The 20914-nt window shown below is 49.4% G+C and overlaps 1 protein-coding gene across 1 annotated transcript in view; it reads left to right on the top strand.

Annotated features, from left to right (window-relative positions):
* The window catches only part of ACSS1 (acyl-CoA synthetase short chain family member 1), a 60036-nt gene that overhangs the window by 32379 nt on the left and 6743 nt on the right, over positions 1–20914 (top strand). The window contains exons 4-11 of the mRNA XM_064164081.1: positions 830–1005; positions 5209–5361; positions 7785–7932; positions 10328–10465; positions 11822–11914; positions 16821–16933; positions 17826–17952; positions 20480–20607. Of these exons, the coding sequence (XP_064020151.1) occupies positions 830–1005; positions 5209–5361; positions 7785–7932; positions 10328–10465; positions 11822–11914; positions 16821–16933; positions 17826–17952; positions 20480–20607 (1076 nt within the window). The remainder of the gene's footprint in view (positions 1–829; positions 1006–5208; positions 5362–7784; positions 7933–10327; positions 10466–11821; positions 11915–16820; positions 16934–17825; positions 17953–20479; positions 20608–20914) is intronic.

Below are 20914 nucleotides of genomic sequence, written 5' to 3'. Positions count from 1 at the left end.
CGGGGAGGTGGCTGAACCCCCATCCCTGGAGATGTTTGAAAGATGCAGAGATGTGGTGCTGAGGGCCATGGTTTAGCACCAGCCTTGGAAGAGTTAGAGAATGGTTGGACTCAGTGATCCAGTACTCAACTCAGTATTGGAGGTTCAGCCTGACTAGCACTGAGTACAGGTAACTGGGAGGAAACTGTCCTGGATGTTGTCTTTGCTGGACAAAAATGGAAGCATTTTAAGTGCCAAGAGTGACACAAAGGCCTGCAGTCATAGGACAAGGGGCAATGGTTTCAAATTAGGGAAGAGTAGATTTAAATTGGATTTTAGGAAGAAGTTCTGCACCATGAGGGTGGTGGAACACTGGAATGGGTTGTCCAGGGAGATATTCAAGGCGAGGCTTGATGGGGCTATGGGCAACCTGATCTAGTTGAGGATATCCCTGCTTACTACAGAGGGAGTTGGACTATATGACCTTCGGAGGTCCCTTCCAACCCAAACCATAGTTCTATATTTTTTAGGCTAGACATTGGGAAAGACTTTCTTGTGTTCAGGATAGACATTGGAGTAGAGTGGTGGGGAGAGGCAGCTTGGGAACATTTTGGGACAGCTGTCAGAAATGGACTAGACAGGATCTGGAAGTTCCAGTTACCCTAATCTCTGTGTGTCTCAGGCTTTAAAGTGTTTTCATCAGTGGCACTGGCTTGTTTTGACTGGCAGACCTTCTGAATGTGTGTCACATGTGCTGTCCCATACATTAGTTCCAAAAGTGATAAAGCAGGGTGCACCTAAAAGCCTGCAAGATGACACTTCTCTGTCTGCTAATTCTTTCTCTCTTTAGCTGGCTGCAAAGCAGTTATCACCTACAACCAGGGAGTCAGAGGAGGTCGAATCATAGAGATGAAGAAGACTGTGGATGAAGCTGTGAAGAGCTGTCCAAGCATCAGACATGTTTTTGTGGCTCAGAGGACAGATAACAAAGTCCAGATGGGTGACTGTGATATTTCCCTGGAGGAGGTATGTTGATGTTGGTAAACCTTGCCTGGTTCCTCAGATGTTCCTTGAAGTATGCTGTGTTTACAGCACTGGAGAAGAAAAATATGGAGCGTAGGCATCAGCTAATGTAGCTATCTCTCAGACCCAGTTACAGGGTTGTTAACAGGGGCAGGAGATTCTTGCTGAATCAGAATGCTCACGTGCATTCTGCTCTTTGGTCTGCTCCAGACAGCACTGGCAGCTCTCAGCCAAGGACAGGTGATCTCCATGCTTTCCTTGTGTATGTAATGCTGAGCTAAAAGCCTGTGAAGCAGCTGCTGCTCTGTGGCTTGGCTACACTCTGGTGTAGCTGCACCAGAGCTACCAGTGTGCCTGGCCTTTGTGCTGCAACTGGAGTGGCTTCTCAGAGTGTGCTGCTCTTCCAGAGTTGCCACAGTACCCCAGTGGGCTAAGGGATAAAGCAGTGCAGCAGTGACAGCATCTGTGGGTCTCTGCAGTCACCAAGCTCTGCAGATGTCCACTAGCTCCCTGCATAACTCCTTTTAGATTTGAGTGTTGGTTAGATGATCTTTCACTCCATCTGTGCTTTTTGGATAACAAGGAGATGCCCATCATGGCACCTGGATCTCCATCCTAATCATAGAATGGGCTGGGTTGGAAGGAACCTTAAAGATCATCAGGTACCAACACACCTCCTGTGGCCAGGGACATTTTTCACTAGGCCAGGTTGCTCTAGGCCTTGTCCAACCTGGCCTTGATCACCTCCAGGAAAGAGGCAACCCATAGCAATAATACTAAAGGCTTTAACTCTAAACATAGTGACCCTAACCCTAACAGCCTTAAGCCTAAATCCTAGCCCTAGCCCTAACCTTATTCCTAATGAACCTAACCCTAATGGCTCTGACCCCTAAACACTAATGCTAATGGCCCTTGCCCTTAGTGACCCTGATCCTAACACTGCTGTGCTGTGACATACACCTAAAAGGAGAATGTAGTGAGGTGAGGGTTGGTCTCTTCTCCCTAGTATCAGTTGATGGAATGAGAGGAAATGGCCTGAAATTGTGCCAGGGAACGTTTAGGTTGGAGATAAGGAAAAATGTCCTGACTGAAAGAGTGGTCAGGCATTGGAACAGGCTGCCCAGGGAGGTAGTGGAGTCCCCATCTCTGAAGGTGTTCAAGAGATGTGTGGAGACAGCACTCTGGGACATGGTTTTCCAGCCATGGTGATCTTAGCTTGTCAGTTGGACTTGATCTTAGAGGTCTTTTCCAACTGAAACCATTCTGTGATTCTATGGTTCTAAACACTCACAGGCTGAACTGCTGAAATGCAGTGCAGAAATGATAAAGCTGAGAGGCTTAATGTAACCCATGAATGGTGGTGTGGTTACTCTGTGATGGGAGGACAAGTGGTGGGCTTGGGAATATTTAGAACCTGCCCTTCCTGGGGTAAGAAAAGCAGCAGTTCACAGAATCACAGAATGGTAGGGTTTGGAAGGGAGCTCTGAAGATTGAGTCCAGCACCCCTGCCAAGCCAGGTTCACCTAGTGAAAGTCACACAGGAACATGTCCAGGTGGGTTTGGAAGGTCTACCTCTGAGCAGCCTTATCCAGTGCTCCATCACCCTTAAAGAAGTTCCTCCTTGTGTTTAGATGAAACTTCTGTGTTCAAGTTTGTGCCTGCTACCCCTCGTTCTGTCACTGAGCACCACTGAGAAAAGCCTGCTCCTGTCCTCATGACACTCACCCTCTCAGTGTTTCTAAGCATTTGTGACATCTCCCCTCAGTCTTCTCTTTTCCACACTAAGAAGACCCAATTCTCTCAGTCTCTCCACATAATCAGTTTTTTAGTGTGTTTAGCTGGTAGGTGGGACTGCAGCCTGATGCAGAAGTAGGTTTATCAGTTTGCTGACAGCAGTAAAGAGAAGGCACTCATTGCAGAAGTGGATATCGCCAGTCTGCAGCCAAGAGAAGCAGTCGAGAGTCCCTGTGCTGCTCACAGGAGATAGGACTAACTGTAGGGTCAGTCAAGCAGAGAGGGCAGCGTTTGTTTGGAAGCTGTCTTGCTCCTCTCTACTCCACCCAAGCACATTTGGGTGGTTTTCCTCATTCTGTAAGCAGCCTGAGGGGATTTGCTGAGCCAAGAGCTGAGCTCAGCCCGTTATTAGTTGTAGGCTGTGAAACTCTTAATGCCGTTAACTCTGAGGTTTACAGCACTTGTACAGTGGATTTCAGGTCCTGTTGCAATGGAGCATATGGCAGCTCCATCTTCATTTCAAAAACTGACAAGGCAGCCTGAAGTAGCAGTGCTGAAATGTCACAGCAAACACCGGAGATGACCAGGAGTGCTGGAATTTGGTGGCTGGGAACTCTGTCTGACCCCATCAGCTCTTTGTGTTGTGTCACTTTGTTTGTCAGACACCTTGAAACAATGGACCTGCCACTGGCAGTGTTCACTTGTAGAATCAGAGAATCTTACAACTGTTTTGGCTTGAAAAGACCTCTAAGATTGAGTCCAACTGTCAAACTAACACCACCATAGCCATTAGACCATGTCTGAAAGTGCCATGTCCACATGGTTCTTCAACACCTCCAGGGATGGGACTCCAGCGCCTCCCTGGGCAGCCTGTGCCTATGCCTGACCACTCTTGCAGGAAATGCATTTTTCCTCATATCCAAATTAAACCTCCTCTGGCACAACTTCAGGACATTTTCTGTCATTCTATTACCTGCTACTAGGGAGAAAAGACCAAACCCCATCTCACTCCAACCTCCTTTCAGGTAGCTGTAGACAATAGTGAGGTCTCTCCTCAGCCTTCTCTTCTCCAGACTAAACAACCCCAGTTCCCTCAGCTGTTCCTCACCAGAGCTCTTCTCTAGACCCTTCACCACCTTTGCTGCCCTTCTCTGGACCTGCTCCAGCACCTCAATGTCTTTCTTGTAGTGAGGGCCCCAAAACTGGCCCCAGTATTCAAGGTGTGGCCTCACCAGTGCTGAGTACAGGGGCATGATCACTTCCCTGCAAATACAGTGTATATCTAGAAATTCCGTTCAAGAGCCACTCAATCACCCTTGCAGAAATCCATTATTCCTCTAGGATAGGACAGAGCTTAAGAGAAACAAGCCAGATGTGCCTTTTGTACAGCCATGTGTTGATTATCTGGAACACACAGGGTTGCAAGTCTCTATAACATGGATAATAAAAATGTTCAACCTCATCCTGATAAATCTCCAGCATGGGGCAACAGGCCTCCTGCTGCTGCAGAGCTCAGTGGCTGCAGTGTCTGGTTCAAAACATATTTTAGAGGAAACTCCCTCAGGGAAAGGTTTTTCTCGAGCACTGGGACAGGCTCCCCAGGAAGGTGGGTGCACTCCCATCCCTGAAGGTGTTCAAGGGTTGCAGAGATGTGGTGCTGAGGGACATGGTTCAGCAGCTGACTTGGTGGAGTTAGAGAATGGTTTGACTCTCTGGTCTTAAAGGTCTTTTCCAACCAAAGTGATTCTGTGATTACTCTCCCTTCCTCTGCTGGACTGGGCACACAAGCTGCATCAAGAGCTTGCTCTGACCTAGTAGGACATTGCATCTTTCCCCTCCTGTGGCTCTGACCATAGGCATGAGGAGAAGATCTCCCACCTGGCTGAAGGGTGGAGTATGAGGAGAGTGACAGAGGCAGGAGAGCCAAATACTCTCCTTCTCCTGGGTAGAAGGAATTAGCATTTGAGGATCAGATGGAGAGGTCAGTCAGTGCTGGGGCCAGGGGAGGGAGCTGAATGCACAGTTCAGCTCCAGCACTGGAGTTTTCAAAAGAAAAGGAAGGTCCTGGGCAGTATCCAGGCAGGCCTCCTGCTGCTGTCAAGTGTGGTTGCTGTTTGCAGTCACCCTTTGGTTTTCCACCTGCAGCTCACAGAGCTCAAAATGTAAGCTATGACACAGGCTTCATTTGGGTTGGTTGGTTTTTTCCATTTGTTTTTAGCTTTGGTTTTGGTTTTTTTCCCTCTGAAATACTATTTTATCTGTCCAGTTCCTCTCTCCTAGGAGACATGTTGGTGGAAAGGCTGGGTGCTCTGCAACCACAGGAACCTTTCCACTAGGTGAGCACATCCATGGATGTTTGTGAGGGGCCAACAGCAACGGTGGTTCTTGTCTGGACACTGCTGACACACTTACAGGATGGTTGGCTCCATATAATCAAAGTCCTTCTGTCATTGCCACCTTTTTATTCCTTAGGAGATGGCCAAGGCAGATTCTGTCTGCACTCCAGAGAGCATGGACAGTGAAGATACACTTTTCCTGCTGTATACCTCAGGCAGCACGGGGAAACCCAAAGGAATTGTTCACACCCAGGCTGGCTACCTGCTGTATGCTGCTCTCACTCACAAGGTAACTCAGCTGCATCCTCTGAAAGGAGTTCACTGAACTTCCGTCATTACTAATAAGAGGAGTTTGGGCTGGGGACAGGTCCTGTATTTTGTGTTTGCTGCCTGGTTGGCTTATTCATAGAAACATAGAGTGGTTTGGGTTGGAAGGAAGATTGTCTGGTTCCCAAACCCACTGTCATGGGCAGGGACACTTTCCACTAGAGCAGCTTGCTCAAGGCCTCATCCAGCCTGGCCTTAAACACCTCCAGGGTGGGAGCATCCACAACATCTCTGGGCAACCTGTTCCAGTGTCTCACCACCCTCACTGGAAAGAATTTCTTCCTAATCTCCAGTCTAAATCTCCCCTCTGCCACCTTCAAGCCATTCCCCCTCATCCTATCACTACAAACCTTACTGGGTGTGAATAAACTGAAAACTGTCTGAGAAGGTCTAATTAATCTTCATGATTTGTTCCTGGGGAATAGAATTCTATGCAAATCAAAGCCTAGAATTATGGTGGAGTCTCCATCTCTGGAGGCGTTCAAAACCCTCCTGGACATGTTCTTATGTGACCTTCTTTAGACGAACCTGCTTTGGCAGGAAGGGTTGGGCTTGGTGATCTCCAGAGGTTCTTTCTGACTCCCAATATGCTGTGATACTGTGAAAGGAAGGAAGGAAACTGCAATTCTTCTGCTGCTTATGCATTTTAAAATGTGCTGGTGTTGCAAGGTAGAGTTTGCAGGTGTTGAAGTGATGCAGCCGAGGTAAGTACTTTACTAGTGTTGGCAATGTGCTTTATCCTACTGCAAGCCTCTGGACTCTTAAAACATCCACTTTGCATAGCAGTTAGCTGGACGTCAACAATTGCATTCTCACTCTGTGGTTGCACCTTTGCTCTTTCCTGTGCTGTCTAGGCCAGATGTTTAACATTTTTTTCCCATGAAAATTAAAAGCCAAGGTGCTGCTTCTTGCAGCTTCAGGTCTGAGTCTGCATATGGAAAGGTAACAGATGTAGAGATAGCTGTGGTGCAGTTTGTAATTGCAGGTGACTCAGGCAGGGGATTTTCTTCTCTAAGCTGAATTTTTATGAAGTTTGAATGTGCAGCTGTCAGACTCCTCTGCATGAAAGATATTTCATGGAATCATGGGTTGGAAAAGGCCTTTAAGATCAGAGTCTAACCATTCTCTAACTCTACCAAGCCTGGTGCTAAACTGTGTCCCTCCGCACCACATCTCTGCCTCTTAACCACCTCCAGGGATGGAGATACAACCACCTCCCTGAGCAGCCTGCTCCAGGGTTTGAGAACCCTTTCAGCCAAGAAGTTTCTTCTAATCTCCAACCTAAACCTCTCCTGGTGCAGCTTGATGCCATTTCCTCTTCTCCTATCGCTTGTTACTGGGGAGAAGAGACCAATGCTTACCTCACTACAACCTCATTTCAGAGGGTTGTAGAAGGCAAAAAGCTCTCTCCTCAGCCTTCTCTTCTCCAAACAATCCCAGTTGCTCCTCAAGACCTCAGAGGACCTCTTCTCCAGCATCTTGTTACATCAGCTTTTTAAAGTGACAGACTAATCTTACAGGCATCTCTTTCTTAGCTCAGAAGGTAGATCCTGAACCTGGGCACAGGCATGGGGGGAGGCACTGTATGTAGCTGCTGTCCCTTTATGGCTATCTCAGAGCCTGGGAGGGAAAAGCACTTGCAAAATTGAGAGTTGGCTCTTCTAGAGAGAGGGATCAGTTGACCTGTGTGGCCTCTGTGGTGTTGTCACACGTTCATGAGGTTTCCATGAGTTTTGATGCAGTTTCTGCCATTTAAAACATAAAGCTGGCTCTGCCTTATGAGTTAGTTCACCGTGCAGGTGAAGGTGGGGATAGAGTGGGAAGCATTTTCCTTGGTCAGGGCAAGCTAATGGGCTCTTCAGGATTTTTCTCTCTAAATATGATGAGCAGGGAGAGGGCAGCATGTGGCAAGTGATACACTGACAGAGAGGCTGAGCAGCTCAGGGTGTTCCTCAGAAAGTGTTCCTGGCACCTCTGTTTCTCCAGCTCTCTCATGGAAACCTGTTGATACTGGTGAGCTGTCTGAGCTGCTGAGGCTTGCTGCTTCCCTGCAGTCCAGAGTCAGCTCTCTTACCTACACTGCCTCAAGTATCTAGGGCTCTGGGCTTTGCTTGTAGCTTGGCTCTCCAGTCTGAGCAGCTGCTGGTACAGCCATGCTCTCCATGTCTGTAATAGCAGTCAGGAGCCCGGGAGCTCTGGTGGTGTTCCTTCTGACTTGCTTCCTCACCTTGGGCTGGTCTTTCTGCTGCTGTGTCCTATGTGCCTATGTCCACTCGCCCTGTGTCCTATCTTGCTCCCACTTGGATGTCCAGTCCAGCACCTTACCTTTGAAGCTCTCTGCTCCTGCCAACGGGGAGTCAGCTGGCCTTACATTTGTCTTTGCAGTATGTATTTGACTACCAGCAAGGCGATGTTTTTGGCTGTGTGGCTGACATTGGCTGGATCACAGGACATAGCTATGTTGTGTATGGACCACTCTGCAATGGAGCCACCTCTGTCCTATTTGAAAGCACTCCAGTGTACCCTGACCCAGGTGAGGAAGTGGTCAACAAAGGTTTGGCTAGACATGGCAGTGTGACAAAGATTTAGGAACCTGTTCAGTATAGCCTGCCTGCTCAGGGGAGGAAAGCTCCATTGCTTTGCAACCTGTGTCTACAGAACTGAACCTCTAAGATCAAGCCCTACCATCAACCTAATACCGCCATGGCCGTTAAACTGTGTCCCAGGAGTGCCATCTCCACACATTTCTTGAACACTTCCAAGGATGGTGACTCCACCACCTCCCTGGGCATCCTGTTCACTCTTGCAAGAAAGAAATTCTTCCTCACAGTCAACCTAAACCTCCCTTGGAACAAGCTCAGGCCATGTCCTCTTGTTCTATCACCTGATACTAGGGAGAAGAGACCAACCCCCACCTGTTAGGGAGCTGTAGAGAGCAATGAGGTCTCCCTTCAGCCTGCTCCTCTCCACACTAAACAACCCCAGTTCCCTCAGCTACTCCTCACCAGACCTGTTCTCCAGACCCTTCACCAGCTTCATTGCCCTTCCGTGGACACACTGCAGCACCTCAATCTTCTTCCTGGAGTGAGGGGTCCAAAACTGAACCCAGTATTCCAGGTGCAGCTTCACCAGTGCTGAGCAGAGTGGCACAATCCCTTCCAGCTCCTGATGCAGGCCAGGATGCTGGTGGCTTTCTTGGTCACCTTAGCACACTGCTGGCTCATGTTCAGATGGCTGTCAGCCAGCACCCTCAGATCCTTTGCTGTCAGGCATCTTTCCAGGCACTCTGCCCCAAGCCTGGAGTGCTATCAGGTGTTGTTGTGACCCAAGTGCAGGACCTGGCACTTGACTTTGTTAAACCTCATACAACTGACCCCAGTCCTTCGATTCAGCCTGTCTTGATCCCTTTGCAGAGCCTTCCTGCCCTCTGGCAGATCAACACTCCCACCCAATTTAGTGTAATCTGCAAGTTTACAGAGATTGCCTTCAATCCCCTCATCCAGATCATTGGTAAGGATATAAAAGAGAGCTGGCCCCAGCACTGAGCCCTGGGGAGCACCACTTGTGACCAGCTGCCAGCTGGATTTAACTCCATTTGCACCGCTCTGTGCCTGGCCATCCAGCCAGCTTTTAACTCAGTGAAGCATCCACCCCTGAGCAGCCAGTTTCTCCAGGAGAATGCTGTGGGAAAGGGTGTCAAAAGCTTTACTGAAGCCCAGCTAACCAGCACCCACAGCCTTTCCCTCATCCTCCAAATGCATCACCTGGTCACAGAAGATCTTTGTCGGTGACACGGACAGAGGTATTGAGTGCAGCCTCAGCAAGTCTGCTGATGGCACCAAGCTGTGTGGTGCAGCAGCCAGGCTGGAGGGCAGGGATCCATCCAGAGGGACCTGGACAGGCTGGAGAGGTGGGCACAAGCCAACCTCAGGAGGTTCAACAAGACCAAGTGCAAGGTCCTGTATCTGGGTCAGGGCAATCCCAAGCACAAATCCTGGCTAGGCAGTGAGTGGCTGGAGAGCAGCCCTGAGGAGAGGGACTTCGGGGTGCTGCTGGAGGAGAAGCTCAACAGGACCCAGCACTGTGCACTTGCAGCCCAGAAATCTAAGCAGAGCCTGGGCTGCATCAGGAGAAGTGTGGCCAGCAGGGCCAGGGAGGGGATTTTCCCCTCTGCTATGCTGAGACCCCACCTGGAGTACTGCATCCAGCTCTGGAGCCCCCATTATAAGAAGGATGTGGAGATGCTGGAGAGTGTCCATAGCAGGGCCAGGAGAATGCTCCGAGGGCTGCAGCAGCTCTGCTGTGAGCACAGACTGAAAGAGTTGGGGCTGTGCAGGCTGGAGCAGAGGAGGCTCCCAGGTAACCTTCTTGTGGCTTTCCAGGATCTGAAGGGGGCTACAAAAAAAGCTGGGGAGGGACTTTTCAGGATATCAGGGAGCGACAGGACTGGGGGGAATGGAGTGAAGCTGGAGCTGGGTAGGTTCAGGCTGGAGGTGAGGAGGAAATTGTTGAGCATGAGAGTGGTGAGAGGCTGGAATGGGTTGCCCAGGGAGGTGGTTGAGGCCCCCTCCCTGGGGGTGTTTAAGGCCAGTCTGGATGGGGCTGTGTGCAGCCTGCTCTAGGGTAGGGTGTCCCTGGGCATGGCAGGGGGGTTGGAACTGGCTGCTCCTTTTGGTGCCTTCCAACCCTGACTGAGTCTATGATCAAGGAGGAGCTGCCCTTCATGGACCTATGCTGACTAGGCCTGACCACCTGTCTGTGCTGTTCAGGAGTACCAGTGCAGCAGGCTGCAGAAAAGCCCCAGCTTGCCATTGGTTTTGCTGTATCCTCTCTGCAGACACAGCTTAGCTTTGGCTGTTAACACCCCGCGGAGGTTGCGCATCAGTGTCTCAGTGCTAGCGCTAAGGAAGCTGCTGCTGCTGTTGCAGGTCGCTACTGGGAAGTGGTGCAAAGGCTGAAAGTGAATCAGTTCTATGGAGCACCAACAGCCATCCGCTTGCTGCTGAACCATGGAGAAGAGTGGGTGAAGAGATATGACAGATCTTCCTTGAAGACCTTGGGGTCAGGTAAGGGCTGCAAAGTCTTCACCTGAGAAAAGACACCAGGGCTTCTGGGGGGTGAAATGAAGGAGCCTGGATGGGATGTGGTTAAAAAGAGATGATGAAGGAGGCTCCCTGCTTGGCTTTTCAGATGTTTTCTCAGCAGAAGGAAAAACAAACTGAAGCTGGGGGCATTGAACCTTGGTGTAATTGCCTGTTTCCTGGCTTGTTTGGCAGGATCCCATTCTTTGCTAAAAAGATTTATCCAACAGTGAATGACATCACTTGGAATTTTGCTGGCATCTTGCTGGATCCAAGCAGCATGTTCCTGCATCATTTCTGATTCTAGAGGCTCTGGTACATGACCTGCATTAATTAGTTACTTCCAGTGATATTTATTGTTTCCTTTTTGGTCTTTCTGGAAAAATCAGTCCTCAGTTCACAGTATAGTAAGGGTTGGAAGCAACTTCTGAAGATGATCTAGACCAACCCCACCTGCTAGAGCAGATCACCCAGAGTTAATCACACAGGAACATGCCCATGCAGGTTTGGAGTGCCTCGAGAGATGGAGATTCCACAACCTCTCTGGGCAGCCTGGTGTCAGGCAACCTCAGAGTGGAAAACTTTTTCCTGATGTTTAGGTGGAACCTCCTGTGTTCCAGTTTGTGTCCATTGGCCCTTGTCCTGTCACTGGACACCAGTGTGAAGAGTCTGGCTTCATCCTCCTGACACTTGCCCTGTGCCTATTGATCAGCATGAATGAGATCCCACCTCAGTCTCTTCTTCTCCAGTGCAAACAGCTCCAGCTCTCTTAGCCTCTCGCTGTTAGAGAGCTGCTCCAGGCAGCATCTTAGTGGCTCTTCACTGGACGCCCTCCAGTAGTTCCTTGTCCTTCTTGAACTGTGGAGCTCAGAACTGGACACAGTATTCCAGATGCTGCTGCACCAGGGCACAGCAGGTGCTGGCCACGCTCTTCTTAACGCGCCCCAGGCAGCCGCTGGCCTGCCTGGCCATGAGGACACACTGTTGGCTCATGGTGTACGTGTCCATCAGCACTGCCAGGTCCTTTGCCTCGGAGCCTGCTCTCCAGCAGCTCAGCCCCCAAGCTGCACCGCTCTGTGGGGTTGTTCTTACCCCGATGCAGGACTCTTGTTGAATTTGGTTGGGTTTCTCCCCACCCAGCACTCCAACCTGCCCAGGTCTGGCTGGGTGCCAGACCCAGCTCTTTCCAGGAGAGCAGGGCAGAGCTTTGCACATCCCAGCACAAGGGCCGTTAGCACTCTGCTCAGGGACCATGCATGCAGCCTGATGGGCACCAAAGGGGAGGCTGAACTGCCTGCAGCCTCTGTGCCTCAGCTTGCTCCCTTTCTGTTTTTGGTCTAGTGGGAGAGCCCATCAACAACGAAGCCTGGCAGTGGTTCTACCACGTGGTGGGAGAAGGGCGCTGCACCCTCTTGGACACATGGTGGCAGACAGGTAAAATGCATCCTTGGAGAGCGTGGGGGAGCCCTGACTGTGTGTGCAGGTTCCTGGTGGCTTGAAAAGGAATGTTCCAGAATCATTTAATTACAGACTGGTAATTACAGACAGGGCTGAAAAGGACCTCCAGGGGTCATCTAGTCCAGTCCTCCTGCCAGAGCAGGGTCACCTAGATCAGGCTGCTCAGGAATGTGTCCAGGTAGGTTTGGAATCTCTCCAGAGAAGGAGTCTCCCCAGCCTCTCTGGGCAGTCTGTAGCAGTGCTCTGGCACCCTCTCAGGGAAGAAGTTTCTTCCTTATGTCTAAGTGGAATCTCTTGTGTTCCAGTTTGTGCCAGTTGCCCCTTGTCCTGTCACTGGATACATTTCAGTTCAAGCCAAGAAGTCAGTCAAAAAACGCTCCTGGTGTTTAGCTAAGCTTTGTTGGGGGCACTCAGCAGCCAACAGTAATGTAACAGCGTCTGAAAGAAGCCTTGGTTTGGGTTCTGTTCTATTTTCCCCTCTAAATGTCCTTTGATATTTTGAATGCCAGAAAATATCAATTTATTCTAGAAATGGGAGACAGAGATTGAGTTTTAGGGCAGAGCTGGGAATAGGCAGCTTGACTTCAACCTCAGTTCCAATTATTTATCCTGCTGTACTGACTTGGGTGTGGCCTTACAATGAAGAGGCATTTGAAGCACCCTGTATCCACAACCCCTGCTTAGGGCTGCTTTGTTTGCCTTCCCGGGAATGGTCAGAGGAGGGTGGGACACTAAGCTGTGTAGTCAGAGGGTGCCAGTGCAACTGCCCTTGTGGATTGGAAAGGAGTGGAGGCTTATACTGGCTGTGCATCAGGTGGGTAGGGGACAGTGGCTGTCACCCAGCACCTTCTCCCAGGAGGGAAGTCGGATGCTGTAGTTGCTTTGTAATGCCTCTGTCCTGGAGTCCTGGATACCCTGAAACTCCTCTTCCTCTGTGGTTTAAATGGGAGAGGAAAGGTGCAAAAAACCTGTTTCCCCCCCCTGCCCTGCAGGCATGAAGGGGGGCAGCAAAGGGCCCTTCTGGCACGAGGGGTGCCCGTGCAGTGCCCGCGCTGGGATCGGGCTGGGCATTGGCTGTGCTCTTCATGCCCAGGCCGTGCTAGCTCAGCTCTTTGTCTAGGAAGGGGATAAATATTGGGGTGCTGCCTGCCTTGGGGTGCTCCCCTGCCTGGATAGTTCCTGTGGAGAGTCCCCTAGTGCTGCCAAGGACAAGCTCTCTTTGTGCAGGCTTACCAGGCCCAAGGAGCCTCGACTGTCTTTTGAAAGAGAGCTGCCAAGCATCTGGGCTGCCCTTTCTCTCAGCCAGCCTGGCTCACCTGGGAGCAGTGAACTTCCTGCTCAGCCTGACTGACACTGGGAAAGCTGTGCCTTTTCCATTTCCTGACTTCTAAAGTAGCCAAACGGATCTATAGCATCCTTTGTAAGATGTTCTCAATTAACTGAGCCTGCTCATTAATCTCCGTGTCTAGTTTCAGGGGTGGGTTTCAGGAAAAGAAAATAGTTCTATTTTTATCTATACTCCTGACTTGGCCACGTTCATTCTCTGCCTCCACAACAGCCTCAAAAAGAGCTGTGCTTCTGTTCTGGCAACTGTGTGGCCCAGCTCTGTGCAGCAGCTAGGTCTTGTGTTCCATTTACAACCCAATGGTCAGAGTGATTTGTCCTCATGAGCTCTACTCATCCCTATCTCGTGCCCTTGCTGGCCAGCACCAGAGAGAAGCCACAGTGCTGTACTCTGCCTGGGGGAATCCTTTGCTTGAAGGAATCCTCCAGCTCCTCCTCTGCCCTTTCCTCAGTACCTACTGCTGTCCTCTGGGCAATAACGTCCAAAAGCTGCTCAAGGTGCCTTGCAACATGTCCTCACATAGTGAACCACTATTTTTTGTGGAGCCAGGGGCTTAAAGGGTGCAGCACAACTGCTGGTGTTCTGCCTCTGCTGAAAAAAAAAATCCATCCCCACTCTTTTAAATCTCTGGGCAAAATACTCATTCCCTTTCCAATCTGCCTGCTTCTGAGTTCATCTTTCGTTTCATCCTTATTCCTTCTAGCAAGCTCTTTCTTCAGGATCCCTGTGGCCCATCTCAGTGTGATGCATTAGCCTCTGGCACATCACCAAGTTCCATTTCACACACACCAGACTTGCAGGCTCTTTTTATTTTCAGATTTGAACTAAAGCAACCTCAGAATTCAGAACAATGATGGTAACTGCTGTCACCTACTGATCTCTTAAACCCTCTTGGATTCTCAGTGGAAGGGAAGCTGCCTGCCTGGGTGTTATGTGCTTTCCTCCTCACTGCTCCAAAATAAAACACACTGATGGAGCTGAAAACTCTTTTTTTGCCCTAAGCATTTTTTTCTTAGCGTTCAGTTAACTGGCACAAGCAGCATGTACTCAGTGTCTTCAGTTTCCTCTGAAGTCTGGGGTTAAGTGTTGTATTAAACTGGATTTCTCCTGGGAGTTTTGTGGCAACAGCTGTCAGGTGAGAGGTTAAAGAACGCTGGCTGGACAGCCTGTGAGTGCAGAGTCTGATCCTACCCTGAACCAGGCATCATTTTGCAGACAAACACCAGCTCCTGGAAGCATAAACTAATGATGTTAAATATTCATTCAATTGATTCAGTCAGAATGTGGCTTTCTTCACAGTTGATGCTTCCAGCAGAAGAGGAAGCCAGATTAATCTGGGAAAAATGATGCATGCCATTGGAATTGAAAGAGAGCACAGAAACAGTTTGATGGATGCTGGTGGTGGTCCTGCTGTGTTGCCTCTCAAATACAGTTTCAATGTGGCTTGTTAATTGTGGTGTGTGCAGTGTCCTTCATGGTGTGTTGCTTTCTGAAGCAGCACCATGTTGCCAGCCAATAAAGCCTGGCAGCCATCAAGACTGGCAAATGGTGATTTCAGAATCCACTTAGAAGTCTTTGGATGAGGACTGACACCTAAACTACAAGAAGCAATTTAATAAGGATGAGTGCAGAGTCCTGCATCTGGGAAGGAAAAACAGCAGGCACAAGTACAGACTAGGAGTCAGTAAAGCAGCTCCATGGAGAAGGATCTTGGAGACCTCGAGGACAGTAAGTTATCCGTGGGACATCAGTGTGCCCTTCTGGCCAAGAGGGCCAATGGCATCCTGGGGTGCATTAAGAAAAGTGTGTCCAGCAGGTCTAGGGAGGTTCTCCTTCCCTTCCACTCTGTCCTGGTGACACCACACCTGAAATACTGTGTCTGGTTTTGGACTCCCCAGTTCAAGAGAGACAGGAACCTGCTGGAGAGCTCTGAGGATGATGAAGAGACTGACATTCTGTCTTATGAGGAAAGGCTGAGAACTGGGGCTGTTTAGTCTTGAGAAGACTGAGAGGGAATCTTATTAATGTCTATAAATATCTGAAGGGTGGGTGTTAAGAAAAAGGTACCAGTGTCTTTTTGGTGGTGCCCAGTAATAGGACAAGGAACAATGGTCATAAGCTGGAACACAGCAAGTTCTACCTCAACATGAGGAGAAATTTCCTTACTGAGGGTGGCAGAGCACTGAAATAGACTGCCTAGAGGAGGCTGTGGAGTCTCCTTCTCTGATGACTTTCAGAACCTGCCTGCGTGTGTTCTGTGTGACCTGCTCTAGGTGATCCTGCTTTGGCAGGGGGGTTGGACTCAAGGATCTTCAGAGGCCCCTTCTGACCCCTACCATTCTATAATTCTGTGATTCCAAGTAGTGTGGTATGAGCAGATGAGAGAGACAAGAAACTCCTGTGGTGCTTGCTGTTAAAGTGCTAGGTAGTGCTCTGCCCTGAATGACAGCAATGCAGTCAGAGCTGTGAGCTCCAAGTGCAGTTCTGCCCAGCAGAGGTGAAAGCTGGGTATTTCCACTCTTGGTTTTGTCAAAGAAAACAACAGCACAAAGTACAGCTGTTGTAGGCAGCTGTGGAGAAAAGCTGGTTGCTGGTTTTGAAAGACAGCCCTTCACTCATGGCAAGGGGGAGCTTGTTCTCAGCTCAGTCTCTGCTGTACCTGCTTAAAGCCTGGGTGGATTTGCCACTACAGTGGCAGCATGGGCACAGGTAACATAGAAGCATGGATTTTCTTCTGCCAGCTCTGCCTCTGAAGACTGGAGGCAGAGATCAGAGTCACTCTGTCTCTTAGATTCAATAAAGCCAAGTACTAGGTCCTGCACTTGGGTCACAACAATGCCATGCAATGCTTCAAGCTTGGGGCAGAGTGACTGGAAAGTCTCCCTGCAGAGAGGGGACCTCAAGGTGGTGACAGCCAGCATGTGCCCAGGTGGCCAAGAAGGATACCAGTACAATCTACCAGGAATGGTGTGACCAGCAGGACCAGGAAAATGATTGTCCCTCTGTGCACTGGTCAGGTCTGGCTGGGTTCAATTTTGGGGCCCTCACTCTAAGAGTGACATTGAGATGCTGGAGCAGGTCCAAAGAAGGGCGATGAAGGTGGTGAAGGGTGTGGAGAACAGGTCTGGTGAGGATCATCTGAGGGAATTGGGGTTGTTTAGTCTGGAGAAATGGAGGCTGGGGGAGACCTTCTCACTCTCTACGACTCCTAGTGGCCAAAAGTAGCAGTGTGGGATGTTTAGGTTGGATATTAGAAGAACCTTCTTCATGGAAGGAGTTCTTAAACACTGCATTAGGTTCCCCAGGGAGGTGGTTGTGGAGATGTGATGCTGAGGGACATGGTTTAGCACCAGACTTGGTTTAGTTAGTCAGTGTTTGGACTTGATACTAAAGACCTTTTCCAGCCAAAATGATCCTGTGGCTTTTTCTTGCAAGGTGGCTTTGATACCCTCTGTTTTAAACCAAGAAAAGCTGCCATTTGCTTTCCCCTAGCATTGAATGGAACCTCAAATGTTTTGTTTTTCATTACTCTTCCAGAAACTGGGGGCATCTGCATTGCCCCACGGCCTTCAGAGGAGAATGCTGAGATCGTTCCAGCTATGGCTATGAGACCTTTCTTTGGGATTATACCAGTGCTGATGGATGAAAATGTGAGTTGAGGCTGTGCTGGGTACCCAAAAGAGAAGCTGTTTCTGCCTTAGTAATTTTTCTGATGGCAAAGGCACAGGATCCAGAGGGTATCTGTTCCTCCATTAAAATGGTAGAATAGATGAGCAGTTTGTATTGTGAGCACATCTCAGATGTGTCTGCTGGTTGCCAGCTGGGCATTGGAAGTTATCTGCTCATCTCTAGAGGGTGTTTGCATTTTCAGCATCACTTTTGTGGTACTGACTAAGAGCTGCTGCCTCCATTTATGAGAGAAGTCAGAAGTGACACAGCTCCTGGCAACCTTGGAGCTGAACTGTTGGAGCCCTGTATGCATCACCTGGTGATATGGCAAGAGTGGAGCAGCCAGTGGGACTGGTGCAGTGTTCCAAAGGAAATACAAGGCATGAGACCCTGCAGCTTTGTATTTCTGTGAGGAACCTGGCACTGGCCTGTGAAGCTATGTAAGGTGATCCTCATTTGTGCTTCAGTGCTCTGTTAACACTAAAGCTTGTCACCTTCTCCTTATCGAGGGTGCTAAGGGAAGGTGGCAGTTAATGAATGCCTAAGTGGAAGGCAGGAGTCCCAGGCTCTTCCCTGCCAGCCTCACCTAGGCGTTCTCTGGCTGCTTAGCACATCTTTGCTGGTGTTGCCTTCTGCAGAATCACAGGACTTGCTTTTCCTTCAGTCTCCTCTGTTGTGCTGCTGGCCTCAGGGGATGAGGAAGGCACAATACAGATGGTGTGCGACAGCACCGTGAGGCAATTCATCTCTGTCTGTGGCTCTCCACTGCCAGTCTGCAGAGAGCAACAGGGTGACTCCTGCCAGACTGAAGCACGACACACAAGCCTTTTACTATTCCTGATGTGTTCATCTTTCCTGTGCTTGAACCTGCAGGGAAAGGTTGTAGAGGGTAATGATGTGTCTGGTGCTCTCTGCATTGCCCATCCGTGGCCTGGCATGGCAAGAACAATCTATGGAGATCACCAGCGATTTGTTGATGCCTATTTCAAAGCCTACCCAGGTAAGGGAAATGCCAAGGGAAGGCAGCTGGCATTGTAAGTGGCACTGCAGTGTAAGCACTGAGGATTTTCAGTATCACTTTGTGACATTTCTGTACCAGCCAGATCTTGGTGGCTTAGGCTGTGGGTTGTGTTGCAAGGTCCTCCCTCTGGTCTTAGATACTGCTGACCTTTCTAGCTGGTAAGAGTGGAGTACATTTTGGGGAAGATTTGAATGTCTACATTTTAAAATCCAAATATATTTTTTGTGGAATGATTTGTGTGTCACTTGAAAATAGGCACAAGTTGGATGGGAAAGTACCTCCTGCATCATTGAATCTCACTCCAGCTGTCATAGGCTGTGTTACAGCCTTCCTTTTAAGCACATGGTAAGGTTGTATCTGGCAAGCAATCAGAACTGGCAGGGAAATACATTTTGTAGGAGATTGGACAAGACTACTGTTGTCACTTGGGGGAGCAACTGAAAGGTATTTGAAAGCTACAAGCTAGAAAAGAATTAGAGACACAACCCAGTAAATGTACAGAATGAGTGGTAAGAAAGGAAAGGGACACTAATGGAACCACAGAATGGTTTGAGTTGGAAGGGGCCTTAAAAACAGCCTGCACTAGACCAGGTTAATCAAGGTCCTGTCCAACCTGACCTTGAACACTTTCAGGGCTTGGGGTCATCTACAGCCTTCCTGGGCAACCTGTTCCAGTGTCTCACCACCCACACTGAAAAGAATTTCTTCCTAATCTCCAGTCTAAATATCCTTTCTTCCAGCCCAAAGCTACTCTCCCTCACCTTATCACTGCAAGTCTCTCCCCAGCTTTCTTGTAGGCCTCCTTCAGGTAGTGGAAGGCTGCTCTAAGGTATCCCCTGAGCCACCTTGTCTTCAGGCTGAACAGCCCCAGCTCTGCCAGCCTGTCCCCGTAGGGGAGATGCCCCATTCCCCTGAGCATCTTTGGTCTCCTCTGGACCTGTTCCAACAGTTCAATGCCATCCTTGTGTTGTGGGCCCAGAACTGGATGCAGCACTGGATGCAGGTGAGGTCTCAGGAGAAAAGAAGGTGAATGAGCCCAGTGTCCCTTATTGCACACTACATGTTTGCATCTGAAATATCAATGGTAGTTGTTTAATTGATATGGAACGGTAGGAGGCATGAATGCAGTCCATGGCCAGGAATGGCTTCTGGCAAGAGCTACCTTGGTTTCACAGCACCATATGCCTGGGAGCCTTGTATCAGCTCCTCTGATAGCAGTGCTTCTGGCATGCTCATGTGCTGAAGCAGCACTGTTGCCTAGGATCTGAATCTTTGTAACTCAGAAGGTAAGAAGGCTTTTCACCTGTCCCAGGGCAAGTGATGAGCAACAGCGGCAGTGATCTCAAATAGGGAAGACAAAAGAGCTGCTCCCTTTCCACTGAACACCTGTGGTTTTCTATGAGCATTTGGGTGTAGCTAGCAGCAGACCTGAGTTTGACCAATAGCTTGCAATGTGATGGCAAATGGCATTGGAAGGGGTTTTATCTTAGAATCATGAATCTTAGAATCACCTTCATTGGAAAAGACCTTTAAGATCATTGAGTCCAACCATTATCCAACTCTGCCAGTTCTACAGGAACATAGACTGGTTAAAAATACATCTGTGCTGTGTTCAGCAGGCCTGAGCATGCAGTTTACTTTCAGTTGTAGGCATGTGAAGCCTAGGGAGATCAGAGAGCCCTCCAGGCTTTGTAAATCATAGAATAGGTTGGGTTGGGAGGGACCTTAAAGATCATCTAGTTCTAACCCCTGCTGCCATAGGCAGGGACACCTTCCAGACCAGATTGCTCAAGGCCTTGTCCAACCTGGCCTTGAACACCTTCAGGGAGGAGGGATCCACAGCTTCACTGGGCAACCTGTACCAGTGTCTCACCACCCTCACTGGAAAGAATTCTTCCCTAATAGCCTGTCTAAATCTGCCCTTTTCCAGCTCAAAACCATTCACCCTCATCCTACCACTGCAAGCTCTTGTCAGAAGTCTCTCCCCAGCTTTCATTTAAGCCCCCTCCAGGTACTGTAAGGCTGCCATAAGGTTTCCCCAGAGCCAACATCAGCCTCTGTGTTGTGTTGCTGGGTTTGGTTTTACTATAGGGACATCAGTCACTGGTTTCTACTGATTGCCTACAGTGATTTTTCCCATCCTGGCAGAGAGCTGAGCTCCACTGTCTTGCTGCTGCTGCTCAGGTGCTGACTAGGAGTGCAGCTTAAGCAGAACAGAAATGGTTTGGTGGTGACGTTGCAGTGCTGGGTTAATGGTTGGACTGGAACTTAAAGGTCTTTTCCAACCAAAATCGTTGTAATGTTCTAGCAGGAAGCTGAGGTTGGCAGAGGGAAGTGGAGATGTCATGTGGCAGGTCATGCAGCTGTACACTGAGGCAGCTCTGTGCTGTCCAGTCCACCCTACTCTACTTGCCATGGTGGGGCATGGTCTGTTCTGCACCAGAACCCAAAGCAGTACTTCCCAGCACACTTCCTGCTGCTGACTACTCACCTCTCTGTGCTGTAGGTTACTACTTCACTGGGGATGGTGCTTACAGGACCAAGAAAGGCTATTACCAGATAACAGGGCGCATGGATGACGTCATTAACATCAGTGGGCACAGGCTCGGGACAGCAGAGATAGAAGATGCCATGGTAAGTTGCAAGCAGGTGGAGGTCCCTTGCCAGGGCCTACCCCTGGACAGGGTGGTCCTCTCAAAGAAATGGTGTGGTTGTAAATGAATGCTTTCAAAACCTGACAAATGTGCAAAAGCAAGCAGCTTCCTTATTAAGGAGACAACAAAATGGACAAGTGAGAGAAGTCACCACAACAGCAATCCTTGTGGTCACTGCTGCAGCTGTAATTTGAGGTGCTGGTGGGGTCTGCACAGGGATTGTTTCTCCTGTTTGATCATTCTCCTCTGCTAACACCTAACCTCTCCTTCCCAAATCTGTGGTTCCT

Source organism: Pogoniulus pusillus, chromosome 25, assembly GCF_015220805.1.
Source record: "Pogoniulus pusillus isolate bPogPus1 chromosome 25, bPogPus1.pri, whole genome shotgun sequence".
Taxonomy (NCBI): Eukaryota; Metazoa; Chordata; class Aves; order Piciformes; family Lybiidae; genus Pogoniulus; species Pogoniulus pusillus.
The sequence above is the reverse complement of the archived record's forward strand: the minus strand, read 5'-3'. Positions and strand labels throughout refer to the sequence as shown.